The 14,176-nt window shown below is 39.1% G+C and overlaps 1 protein-coding gene across 2 annotated transcripts in view; it reads right to left on the reverse strand.

Moving 5' to 3' along the window:
- The window catches only part of SPAG9 (sperm associated antigen 9), a 105,794-nt gene that overhangs the window by 5,075 nt on the left and 86,543 nt on the right, over nt 1–14,176 (reverse strand). Inside the window, exons 23-29 of one of the 2 annotated variants that reach the window (XM_083353921.1) lie at nt 14,105–14,172; nt 13,267–13,415; nt 11,215–11,386; nt 9,734–9,847; nt 7,126–7,164; nt 5,922–6,098; nt 721–867 (exon numbers count right to left, since the gene is read on the reverse strand). In XM_083353921.1, the coding sequence (XP_083210047.1) occupies nt 721–867; nt 5,922–6,098; nt 7,126–7,164; nt 9,734–9,847; nt 11,215–11,386; nt 13,267–13,415; nt 14,105–14,172 (866 nt within the window). The remainder of the gene's footprint in view (nt 1–720; nt 868–5,921; nt 6,099–7,125; nt 7,165–9,733; nt 9,848–11,214; nt 11,387–13,266; nt 13,416–14,104; nt 14,173–14,176) is intronic. The other variant, XM_083353922.1, reaches the window with a different exon arrangement.

The raw sequence follows: 14,176 nt of genomic DNA on the forward strand, positions 1-14,176 counted from the left end.
CTAAAAAACTAGTTACAATTTGAAAGACAGTCAAACTATGGGGAGTAATTATATTTCCCTCCTTTCGGTGATATTATTAGCCTGACAGTAACAAATTTTTCTCTTCTAAAAAGCAAACATTTTTTTGGAAAATCTGGTCTACCTACAAGGTCCAAGATACATATTTAATTTTCTGTCAATACGAAAAGAGTTGGCGTTTTAAAAAAACCCTCAAAGTAAGACACCCTTACAGCTAATTCAAATGCTACCTTACTGAGCATTGTTTTAATGGGTATGTACTAAGGCAGGGGTCAGCAACCTGAAACAGTGAAAGAGCCACTCGGAACTGGTTCCCTCACAAAAGGAAAAACTGGGAGCCGCAAAAAAATGTGTGCGCATGTGCATACATGCGCGCATGCGCAGAACAGGGTTTGACTGAAGAGTGGAGCCAAGGCGAGATATGCTCCTACCCTGCATATTTGAATTGATTGGTTGAACTTTTTTAGTCCCACTTTTTTTGGGGGACTGCACATGGCAGAGGACTGGGAGCCACAGGAGACAGCTGAAAGAGCCACATGTGGCTCCGGAGCCGCAGGTTGCAGACCTGTGTACTAAGGCATCCACCCATTAATAATGAAAAATATTTGGATATTTTATGTAATTATTGGATTAGATTATCAGAATGTGGTAATATTTTAGGTAATAATAAAAAAAAAACATTTGGAAAGTTGAAGTTCTTACCCATCCTGAAGTCAATATACCCTTCTCCTCCACTTATCACCAGTACTGATTTTAAAGGAGTCTGGCTATTGGGTTCCTGTGTAGAGACGGTAGTTCTTTCACCAGATAATTCTGAGCTTCCACCCACTTGGGGACAAATCATCTGACCTAAATGTGGACAAAGTATTGACGTTACTTTTTTGTAGAGCAAATTACCAATGCCAAACTAATTAAATGGTTCTTTGCGAAAGAGAGCCTTAATGTACTTTCCCCCCCCCCCCCAAAAAAACCTGCTCACAATATAAAAAGCAGAAAAGGGAAAATGACTTTTCTCCGTTTCACTTTCCAAAGCTACTTGGCTTTTGTAGCTGGAAAGAAAATTTAACGCCATTTTGGAGGAATAGATGATCTATTTTAAGAACAGTGACAACAGAGTGCACATTAACTATGAGAGCTGTACTCCACTCTTTCCATCAACATGCAAAATGCCCTGTCCTAGGAATTAGATTTAATTCCCGCTGCTGAGTGCCCTCAAATTTGTGCTTGAAGGTTGGAGAATACTTCAGAACACACCTGAATGCACAGAGAGGGGCAGAAATGAGGTATCAGACAAAAGCTGTAACTTTTTTGCGGAAATTGGCTCTCATAACCTTCATATATTGCAAAGCTCAAAGTAATAATAAAGTTGGAAGGGACCTTAGAGGTCATCTAGTGCAACCCCCTGCTCAGGCAGGAAACTCTATACCATTTCAGACAAATGGCTGTCCAATCTCTTCTTAAAAACTTCCAGTGTTGGAGCATTCGCAGCTTCTGGAGGCAGGTTGTTCCACTGGTTAATTTTTCTAACAGTCAGGAAGTTTCTCCTTAGTTCCAGGTTGCTTCTCTCCTTGACTAGTTTCCATCCGTTGCTTCTTGTCCTGCCTTCAGGCGCTTTGGAGTATAGCTTGACTCCCTCTTCTTTGTGGCAGCCCCTGAGATATTGGAACACTGCTATCATGTCACCCCTCGCCCTTCTCTTCATTAAACTATACATACCCAATTCCAGCAGCTGTTCCTTATATGTTTTAGCCTCCAGTTCCCCAATCATCTTTGTTGCTCTTCTCTGTACTCTTTCTAGAGTCTCAACATCTTTTTTACATCGTGGTGACCAAAACTGGATGCAGTATTCCAAGTGTGGCCTTACCAAGGCATTGTAAAGTGGTATTAGTACTTCATGTGATCTTGATTCTATCCCTCAATGCAGCCTAGCACTGTGTTGGCTTTTTAGGCAGCTGCAGCACACTGCTGGCTCATATTTAAGTGTTTGTCCACTAGGACTCCAAGATCCCTCTCACAGTTGCTACTATTGAGCAAGGTACCACCTATACTATACCTGTGCATTTGGTTTTTCTTGCCTAAGTGTAGATCCTTATTTTGTTAGATAGCGCTCAGTGTTCAAGTCTATCCAGATCCTCCTGTATCTTAAGCCTGTCTTCTGGAGTGTTGGCTATTCTTGCCAGCTTGGTGTCATCTGCAAATTTGATGAGTTCCCCATCTATCCCCTTGTTCCCGCACTGCAAATAGGAAGGCAAATTCTAAATGGTTTTGAGGCCTGACTGAAAAAATATTTTCCAACCAAATTTAACCCACTCAATCCATATATCCCAAGAGAAGCTGCTACTGGCTTTACACTTTTACAAGGCAAACAGGTTGAACTATCAGACATTGCTTCTTAGTTGACATGTGAGGCTTTTTTGCTTACCAAGGACTGGACACACCATAATGCAGCAGATCTGAACATATACTGCTCATCACAGCTTGTGTCCTGGTAGCTGACTGCCTGTAATAGTTGTCAATCTCCAAATGTCACCTCCCACTTCCCCATCTGCTTGCTTGTCTTCTTATGTCTTTTTCTCCTACACACCCATACACTCTCTCTCTCTCTTAGCCTTTGCATTTGTAAACTAAGGGCTTGGGTGGGATGAGGCTACCCCTAGACATTTCAAGTTTTGGGCCCTTTGGGGAAAAGCATAAGCTGCACTGATCCTTGGGGAAGTGGGAATGAGGAGTGCTTCTATCTGGCTGCTGCTACTTTTCCAAACCACAGACAGTAATCCCAGCTACACTTCCTCACATGGAGGCCCTGCATTATGGAGCAGTCTCCCTCTGGAGATTTAACTGATCCCTACATTGCTGACCTTCTGCAAGTTTCTAAAATTTAAATTACGTTAGAGAGCCTCTGGAGACTATTAGATGATGCTGTTAGGTTTCACAGTGGATAAATTTATGTGGCTGTTTGATTGGTATTCTTAACAATTTCTAACTGCACTATGGAAGTTTTACTGTATGGCCTTTTAAGACTGTACTATGAGCCATCAGGCACTAAAGAACAGAAGGACAGTAAAGCAGGCTATCATCCTTGTACTGGCTCTCATCCTGCTAAGATAGGCATGGTATCTCTGGCAGAGTAATATAAGCTATCTGAATTAGATTTAATAAAATTGAAGTTATGCCATGAATGCCAGCTTTCAGGTTGCCACAGCACTGCTTGTGATTTATGTTTTTTTTATAATTTAATGTATTTCTTATTACACTAGCCCAACTCTAGGAACGTTTGTTGTACACACATTAAAACCGTGACACTGGCGTGAAAAAGAAGAGATTCAGCAAAATGGAAGAGCAAGTATCTTAAGGTTATCCTAACACATGCAGTAACCATAATAGGATAGGTTCACAGAAGCATCAATGGCCTTTTGAATGGCAGTATGATAGTCCAAATCGTGCAGTAGTAGCAAAAAACTTCCTTTGTATTGAATCAATGGCCTTCTGTAAATGAATAAAACATAGGCTGAAAATCTTGTCAACATTTTAAAAACTTGTTGCCTACATTCTAGTAACCCTCTCCTTGCTGGTATTTCCAATGATTCAAAGTTTCTATGTTAAATATTCTGTCTCATAATGACCACATACCGTACTTTCCAATCTTACAGAATTTTCATACCCCAAGACTGGTTCACATAATACCACCTTAGTGCGTGGTGTGAATCCAGATGGTTAATTGACAATACAACGTACCTAGTTAACCCAGAAAATTGTTATTAATTTGATAAACCTTGGTTAATCCCCGACCAGGATGATGCACAAGCACAGCCTAAGCATCAGGTAAAAGTTTAATTCATATTTAAAGTCTTTGACATCTTTTATAACTTTGTGTCAATTTCCTATCCTGCCACTATTGTTCTTACTTCAGTGGCCCCCTTCATGGCCCCTCATCTTGTTGGTTTTCATCATTGATGATACCACTTATGACATTATGCTTATAACTGAATAGGTGCAGTGTCTTCAAGACAGGTAAGTGCAAATTCATTCTTTTTTTCTGATATCACAATGAGTTTTCTTTATTATTCTACTAAAGTTTGAGGCAAGATGTCATCTGTCATGACAACTGTGGGAGGAAAGGATATTCTTCTCCTTATGTAGGAGTATGGGTGGGGGGTCTACACTTTCAAGTGCTTTCCCTCCATAAGTGTTTTGAAAATACTGTAGAAAAAGACTTCCCCAAAACACACAAGACAACTTGTTTATATCTGAATACTGTGTGACTTTCCCCTAACTGCACAGATGCTGTCCCAAACTCTTATCCCACCTGTGTCTCTTACCTAGAACAAGCAGTTTGCTGAAGCTTTTTCAGTATGCAACCACTGCTGGTTTCAACATCTTATCTGAAGCAACATCAAAAATCATATGTGGTGGGAATGCTCAAAAGCATAAAAATTTTGGTATTTGATAAAACAGTGGCTAGAAGAGATACTAATGCAAAATATTGCGTTAAAGCCAGAACTCTTTCTGCTGGGTATTACCAAGGACAAATACAATAAAGGATCCCTATACCTATTATTACACATGCTAAGAGCAGGAAGATTAGTCTTTGCACAGAGATGGAAAGATAAGGAGACACCCTCAGAAGAAGAGGTAATAAATAAGATTTTATCCTGTGCTGAAATGGATAGGTTGACGTTAGAACTCAAGGATAAGAATGAAACAGATTATTATGAAATCTGGAATAAATTGTATAATTGGTTGGAAATATATATATATATATGGAAAAACTTTCGGATTTAGCAAAACATATTGATCAAGAAAGATATGGGTCAAAGGAAAAATATTAAAGTGAAAATTAAGAATATAGATGATGAGACCTACCAGAGAGAATATTGAAAATAGAAACATTTGTTTGAATATGTGGATTATGAATTATAGAAACCATTTGTTAATGATTTCTCTTTATAAATGTAAACCTAGCAAACACACTGTTAACCAACTATTATGTGATTTATGTTTTAAAAAATCAATAAAGCAAAAATAAAAAAATAAAAAGAAAGGAAGGATAGAAAACTGGTGGCTCTATAAAGAAATTCCTCTTCTGAAACCTTTGCAAGTGAAAGCAGCAATGTACAACAATTTCTCCTCAATGGATGGACAGCAAAAGATGATGATGATGATGATGATGATGATGATGATTTTGGAAGGGACCTTGGAGGTCATCTAGTCCAACCCCCTACTCAGGCAGGAAACCTATACCATTTCAGACAAATGGCTGTCCAATCTCTTCTTAAAAACTTCCAGTGTTGGAGCATTCACCACTTCTGGAGGCAGGTTGTTCCACTGGTTAGTTGTTCTAACTGTCAGGAAGTTTCTCCTTAGTTCTAGGCTGCTTCTCTCCTTGACTAGTTTCCATCTGTTGCTTCTTGTCCTGCTTTCAGGTGCTTTGGAGAATAGCTTGGCTCCCTCTTCTTTGCGGCAGCCCCTGAGATATTGGAACACTGCTATCATGTCACCCCTCGCCCTTCTCTTCATTAAACTACACATATCCAATTCCAGCAGCCGTTCCCTATATGTTTCAGCCTCCACTTCCCTAATCATCTTTGTTGCTCTTCTCTGTACTCTTTCTAGAGTCTCAAAATCTTTTTTACATCGTGGTGACCAAAACTGGATGCAGTATTCCAACTGTGGCTGTTGAAGTCTTAAGTGAAAGAGGTACACTGATGGGCTCCAGCACAACTCCAAAAGCTTGAAAAACAAAACCTCTGGTCCCAGTGACTTGACCCAGATTGGATCCTATCTTGGGACATGTATGTTTGCCTTCATTCGTTGGTAAAAGAACTCTATGACGGATTCCAGAAGAAACCTCATGAAATGAAAGGCTGAAAGATACAATTACACAGAAAGCTTAGAAAGCTTACCAGGTACCGCCACAAAAAACTTAACAGCGTCACGATGCCCATGGAAACAAAGCTGTGCATGTGCCATTGAGCAGTAAGGTATGAAGGTTCCAGGGGTCACTTTGTCACTGTTTTCATCTCCGTACACGCGTATTACATTGCCAGGACGGTTGCCAGAGCTTGCTGCTGCTTTGTTGGCTACAAGGAAAGAAATAAAACATTTTCCAGTGAAACGGCAAGTTGTAAAAAAATAAATTAAGGAACCTTGTGATATATCCAATCTAGAAGCTAAAGCAAACTCAGGTAAATAAAACAGAAAGGGCAACAAAATGCTAATTCAAGGCAAAGCTAGAAAGAAATAAAAGACAACATGCTTAGTTATTGGAAGTACCTGAAGGAAAAAAAATGGAGTAGCTTGCTAGTCGAGCACAACCACACACTTTGTTATTTCAAAAGTCTATGTTCAGAATGAACAAGGCTGAGCAACTAAGTGTAATGCAGAAATATTCAAAATATTAAACCAAGTTATTTTTATATTTTAGAAGAGGAATTCTTAGGGTAACCATGCTGATTTGTTGTAGCAAATATCAGAGTGCAGCGTGGTACCTTTAGTTTAAATACATTTACTCTAATATCTTTCTGCGAATAAACATAGCCTGTCGTGTTACAGAACTTTTAAAAAGAAGCCTTCCTTGGAAGTTAACGAATCTTGGACCTCCTAAAGCCAACAGTACAATCATAGGGAATGAGGAAATGATTAAAAAGGTGCTGTTGGATAGTTTAAGGAATTCATTTTTCAAGTGCTATGTTCCACTGCCAATTTTTTTTTTAACTTAACAATTTCCCCCCTATTTTCATGCTAGACAGACAGAACTATCTCCATTTTGAAGAGTGCTAGAAGAAGGAAAGAAATGTGATATGCAACAAAAGAAAAATGGTGTGGATTAATGACAGCTACAAGGTTATGGTGTCACAAATGAGGCTGGAAGAAAAACCAAGAAGCCAGCATGAAAAATTCAGCTGCAACAAAATACGAGGCCACTAAACTGTTGAGTAGGATTGGTGGTCATTCAGCAAACATAAAATACTGCAATGCAGGTAACTGCAGGTGGAAATACAGCTTAGGAACAAAGGGGAGGGGTGAATTTTAGAGACGTGGGAACAGCCTTCAACGGGCTATTAGAGAAGCCTGAGGATACAGGGGAGGTTTGGGATCAGCACTTACCCCTCAGCCCCAGTAAACGTCCCTGGTGGAGGATTACAGCTAAAGTAAGAAAGGAGGAAAGGGGAAAATGGATAGGTGGGACAGTAAAGGAGAAGGATTAATCAGAAACCCCAATTTGTGTTCTGCTATTTGAAAAGAGCTTCATGGGCGAGCTCCTACTAGCTAAGGCGCAGTAAGAATACTAGAACAAACACACTGTTTCTTTGTAAGAACAATATGGGCAAAACAGATAGCAAAGTATTATTATTAACTGCTGTTTTATTGCTACAGCTACTACGTGCGACCTATTGACACATTGTCCTTCCCCTTCCCCTCTTTCTTTTTAAACAGCTGCTAAGGTAGAGGAGCCACCGTCAAATGCAGCCCCCAACCCCACAAAATTTTTAGGCACAGCCCCAGACTATCAAAAGATGTCACCAAATAGTCTGTGTTAATAGGTCAGAAAAGGGGGAAGTATTGGGTTCATGACTAGAGATTACTATGATTTACTTTTTATTTAAAATTTAATCAAGACGGAATTAGATGTCATTTTTATTTTAGACCCAGCTACGAATGGTCTGGACAGCCCAACTGTCAAGAGCCAAATGTACCTCTTGGTTGAGAAGAACAGTGCATGCCCCTCCCCCATCTCAAGATCATAAAAGGGAAAGTGTCCACTTCTCAAGGGGTGGGTGGGGACACCCAGAGGGTGAGCACTGTCTGTCAAATGCTAATTAGTCTGCTGGCCAAGCAGGATCCAGAGTACCCAGCTTGTGCCACCAGCAGCGAAAAGAGACAAGTACTTACCTAATTATAGCCTGTTCCACCAATGATTTCCAAGACAGTAAGGATAATGTCACAGACATCAACCTCATCATTGTAAAATATAATACCTCTTTAAAGGAGGATACTAAAAGTGGAAAACTGGTGGTGAATAGTTGCTTAGCAATTTTTCCCCAATTACAAACCGTTTCTAGAGAGCATAATAAGGAGCGTATGCAAACCTCAGTAGGAAGGATTTCTTTTATTTGTTTATGGTGAATTTGAAAAAGAATTTTCACCCTTTAAAGATATGCATTATTTGAAGTATTTCTGTTTATTGAAGACACAAGCCAAACCAGACATTTAATGAATGATCAATGAATGGTATAGCATGGAAAACAATGCACATGATACTCAAGCAATTAATATGAAAAAAGTTCATCATCACTAAATTTTTGAAAACTAATATATATATATATATATATATATATATATATATATATATATATATATATATATATATATTATAGCAATGTTCTATAGTGACCATGCTCTCTCTCTCTCTCTCTCTCTCTCTCTCTCTCTCTCTCTCTCTCTCTCTCTCTCTCTCTATATATATATATATATATATATATATATATATATATATATATATATATATATATTGCAGAAGGTTCTAGAAAAAACTTGCTATCTGATGCCAGTAATAACAAATCTGGAGTTTTCTCAATGTGGAAACCCTAAACAGAAGTATATGGATGAGAAAAGTACGGACGGGTTTTTTTTACGTAATTGCAGATGACTAACGATTTAAATAAAATAGCATTCCGTATACCATACATGCATTCCAAAAAAAGTAAATAAAAATATAAAATTAATTAAAATTAAAGTGCTGCTCTTGGCGCTTATGCTCAGAACAAAAGCAATCCCACCCCCTATTTTTTTTCGGCCGCATTATGGGGTTGGAAGAGTAACAGGAAAGAAAACAGACAGCAGCGAAGTCTATCCAACTAAAAAGAAGAGAAGGGAACAACGCAAACGTTAAAGTAGCAGGCTTACAGAAGGGAGGTTGTGGAAAGAAACGGAACTGGAACAAACTTGCTAAATAAGAGTACCCTATAACCATTTATTTGTAAATTTAAGAAAACTCCTTTAATGCATTTAATGCATTAATTAATGCATTTAACCTTAACATGTTTAGTATCGTGCTATCTTTTAAGGCAATTTAAAATATATGTTCTTTCCGAATTGAACGTCATGACTCCTGATTATCAATTCAACAGTGTAGGACTGAGGTAGGACCTACACATATTTTACCCAGAACAAGGCCACATGGAGAAAACTGGGTTACCAGACCTTACGCTCTCATAAGAAAAATTATTACATATTTGATTTTTGCCCTGCCTTTATTACTTCATAAGTATCTCAACATGTTGAACATACCTAATATTCCTTCTTCGTCCTATTTTCCCCACGCGTAATCCTGTGAGGTGTTGAGCTGAGAAAGGATCACTGGGCCAACATTAACCAGTCAACTTTCATGGTTTTCCTTTCAGTTCAACCTTCTTGTATTCTAAAACTGCATGAATTTCTGTCCCATCATTAAGTCCTTACCAAAATTTAGTTTTAGTGAGTTAAGCTGCCTGGCGGAGAAGAAACCGGAAAATCCCTGTAGAGTCCCAATTGACTGACTGATTGATTTTCCACAGTTTACGTGATGCTCCAATCTGAACATGCCGAGAGGCTTACAAAAAAGCTTACACGATTCTGAGCATGGCTGAAGAACACTGAATATTGGTCTGTATTTCACATTTGGTATAAAAATTACTGGCATTCTTTGATATCCCATTCATTCTTATAAACTTACTTTCTGTTAATGGTATTGAGATGATGACTCCATTTCCTGTCCCAACCCATAAGCGATTGCAAGACACCATCAGAGCTGTGATTCTCACAAATGAAAATCCCAGTTTTCCTGTACCTGAAAGAAGTATGCAGCATTCATTAAAACATCAAAAAAAATTCTTCAGAGGTCTATGAAATGTTTATATCTAACTCCTTGTTTTGTAAACAAAAAAAAGCCAGCTTTGGAAACTCTTTAAATAACAAAGAATCCAAAACTATTTTGGATTTTAAGAATAGAAGGCTTGCTATTTTGAGAATAGGAGACTTGCATTCACACAAAGGGCAGAGATCCAATACAATCTTCTACTGACCCTAGCTTTTTCTTCAACCTGCTGGTCCTAGCACCATCAACAACGCTATTCATGGATTCCCTGACCCTGCAGAGTATCTTCCAGGGAACAGCATGAAGTGCAGCAAGAAATCAAATATAGCAAGCTCAAATATGGTTATATAGCTCAACCTTCCCCAACCTGCCCTGTTTCTGATCTGTTATGATTATGCTGATTCAGAATATAAGAGTTACCAGTAGTGCAGATCAGAGCTCCCCAACCTTTCCAGCTTGGTGGCCCAGAAGGAAAGGAAGGAGTAGGGATATGTCTGCATACACAAATAATAATAATAATAATAATAATAATAATAATAATAATAATAATAATAATAATTATTATTATTATTATTATTATTATTATTATTATTATTATTATTATTATTATTATTATTATATTTATATGGGCCGCTGGCACCTGCAACAGCACTCTGTTGCCCACATACATGCACAAACAGGCCCTGGTACCTTCGCAAATGGGCCACTAGCGCCCACATGATGCTTGTGACAGTGCTAGGGCACCCGCGTAAGTGGGTAGGCTAGCATCCGCACAGCGTGCTACCGCGAGTGGGGGAGCTCGCCAGTTATTCCTGCGGCACAGTGGCCAACAGGCCATGGCCCGGTACCAGGCCATGTAGATGAATATTCTAGAGTAAATGGTACAGAGGTTGCAGTTGCTGGGGTTAGTGTATTACATAATATCTGTTGTGCATGTGCACACCTGTATATACCTGTAAGGAGATCTATACCACAGTTAAGAAACTGTTTTGCAATAAAACATTTTTCTTTAAATCATTGTAAACTCCTACACATAGACGTATAAAATGTATGTACAATGTATGCTGTTAGTTTTCAAATAAATTTTTTTTCTTTTCTTTTTTCGAGGTAAACGTCCAGGTTTCCCTTTCCTCTATTTCTCTTCAGCTCAAAAAGATAAAGGTTTCTTTTACTTCTTGAGAGATGATGCTGTTGTCAACGACTCAGCTAGTATTGTTTCTATATGGAAAATGCATGCATAATTTGTAGGATACTTCTTAAAATATTTAAAACATTATCTACCCAAGGAATTTATTTCATCCAAAACAAAAACGACCTCCCCTCCAAGGCATGGAACTTACCTAGCATTTTGCTTACATAAGGCTCAATGTCAACATCCTGTAGGTGCTGGTAAGTGTGTGCATGGTAAAGCCGGAGAGTTGAATCTAAACGAATGGACACCCACACTCCATCTCCCACCCAAGCCAGCTGTCTCACTTGGCTCTCCTTCCTTGGGTGTGCATCAAATGATTTCTAAGAGAAAATTATGGCTCAATTAAGACTTTTTAACAAAACATTTCCCCACGCTCCTATTTACCCTTTAAAATACACTCAAAGTGCCTAAGAGTCTTCCATTAAATAATAACACGTGAACATATACGTTCTCTCTTTCTTTATATTGTGAAAAGATTTTCAATGCAAGCCTTCTCATCCCTTGATTATTATCTATTGTTAGTTATCTTCCGAGTTTTAAAAATGCTATTTTTAAAATGTTCATGCTCATGTCTCATTTTGTTCCATCTGTTTGGCCTTCAGTGATGTTTTCTCTGTACTGTATACACTCATTTCCTTTTAAACTTCCCCTTTTCTATGTCAGTTCTCATTTGGTGCTCTCCTCTCTCTCCCCCTCATCATGTCAAGATCAAAGGGCTTAGAACAGGTAAAGCTGGCTGTTACAGGGAGGAGCAATGGAGCTTTACTATCCTTAAAGCACCAGGATCATAATCAGGATCTAACACATGTTTCCAGTTTCTATTCAGTATCACTATTGAATCACTATTCTTGTTTACTGCTCCTCAAGACAGACCTAAAGGTGAGAGAGTGGGCAACATATATCTGTGTGGAAAGACAATGAAAAGTGGAGGAGAAAACCAGATCCCTGCTCCCAAAAAATCATCATTTGATACTGGAGAAAGAAGAAACAAGGAATAAATAAGGAAATGTTAATTTATTGCTTTCGTGTCATATCTTTATGCTTTGTCCCATTACAAACCAGGCCCTGTTATACTGTGCCAAAGGTTCCAGTGGTGGGATTCAAAAAGGAATATAAAAAACCCTGCTCCCAAGCAGAAGTTCATTTAAAATTGTTTTAAGTCAGTAGAAGGCTTCTGGATATTAAGCAATAGTAAAACTGAAGGTATGTGGTCTATGGAAAGGGATGTACTAAGATTTAAGGAGCAGATATAGACAGGGAATCTCTGCAACACCTGGAACAGTACATAAAGGTAAAGGTAAAGGTTCCCCCGCACATGCATGCTAGTCGTTTCCAACTCTAAGGGCCGGTGCTCATCTCCATTTCAAAGCCGAAGAGCCAGCGCTTGTCCGAGGACGTCTCTGTGGTCACGTGCCGCCATGACTAGATGCCAAAGGGGCACGGAACGCTGTTGCCTTCCCACCATAGTGGTCCCTATTTTCCTACTTGCATTTCAAACTGCTAGGTTGGCAGAAGCTGGGACGAGTAACAGGCGCTCACTCTGTTACGTGGCACTCAGGATTCGACCCGCCAAACTGCCAATCTCCTGATCGACAAGCTCAGCGTCCTAACCCACTGAGCCACTGTGTCCCTGGAACGGTACATAAGCCATCGTAAACACTGAAAGAGGAAAACGTTTCACACTATAAGACAGACATGTCAAACACAAGGCCCGGGGGCCGGATTCGGCCCGCGAAGTGGTTTCATGTGGCCCGCGAAGCCATCCTGGAAACAGTGAGGGAATGGGTCCCACTGCATTGGTCCTGGCCCAGAGACCCTCCTTCTGCCAGAGACCCTCAGATCTGTCCCACTCCTGCCCAGGCCCCTATAGGCACCCTTGATGCGAACGATGTAGAGCTGGCCATGCCCACCCTGTAGGCCATACACACTCTAGCCACGCCCACCCAGTAGGCCACACCCACCCTGGCCATACCCACCCGGCCCCTTGAGGGCAACCGCAATGCTGATGTGGCCCTCAATGAAATTGAGTTTGACACCCCTGCATAAGACCTTTACCTAATAGGCTGCATGAATATTTAAGGCCATTTATATTTAGTGGCTGTTTATACTGGCCTTGCAGTGTTTTTCCTGGTTCTCCGACTTAAGTAGCAGAGAGAACAGGCAAAGATCCAGTCTGAGGAAATATTTTGTTTTCACTTGCCTCTATTTTCATTGCTTTTGGCTGAACCACATAGATTTTATTTCTGTACCCACACCAGACTTTATCGTGCACCACAGTCATGCATCGGATTGAATGATGAGGCCGGCCAAGATCTAAGAGATGGTAATTTGTCAAATCCCATTGTCCATCTATAAAGAAATATTTAAGGAAGTCAGAAAAACTCATTTACAAAAATGTTTATTAATATGTATTATATACTCACATATTTCTAATTTTTAATACTTTTAGATGCAATTGTAGTTTAAAATCACAGAATTGGTGAATTAAATGGCAGCAGCTATCATATTACATCTCCCCCTCCCTCCACACAAACACATACTTTAAAGGTAGTTCCCATTCTCATGGCTTTCCAGAAGCTCATAAGGCTCATAAAAAATGCTCTTCTGGAAGATTTCTGAAATTGGAGCTATATAGAGCTCCCAGTTTCAAGAAAATTACATCAATTATAATCTTTTGAACCGCATGTTTTGTATATTATTGCATGGAACATTGGTAACTGCTAAGCTTGTAAGCCGCCCTGAGTCTTCGGAGAAGGGCGGGATATAAATGGAATAAAATAAAATAAAATAATAAATAACCATTGTTTTATATACCATGCAAGAGCCAGCATGATTGAATTGCTTTATATACTGTATTCATAAATAAATATACAATGAATGAAGTACTGAGGGAAACATTACTGGTAACAGTACTTCAAATTATAAATTGAATAGATCATCTCTAAAAATATACAAGGTTTCTAATGCATACATTTTTCAGAACCAGATTAATAGTATAAAATACATGATAGCCTAATATATTGGAGTAAAGCACTTACCAATTCCTCTATGAAATATTGCTAAAGTTCCATCGGCTAGTGCAACTAGTACTATTCCTTTTACATGTCTAA

The sequence above is a fragment of the Vipera ursinii genome (genome assembly GCF_947247035.1).
Source record: "Vipera ursinii genome assembly, chromosome: 2".
NCBI lineage: Eukaryota > Metazoa > Chordata > Lepidosauria > Squamata > Viperidae > Vipera > Vipera ursinii.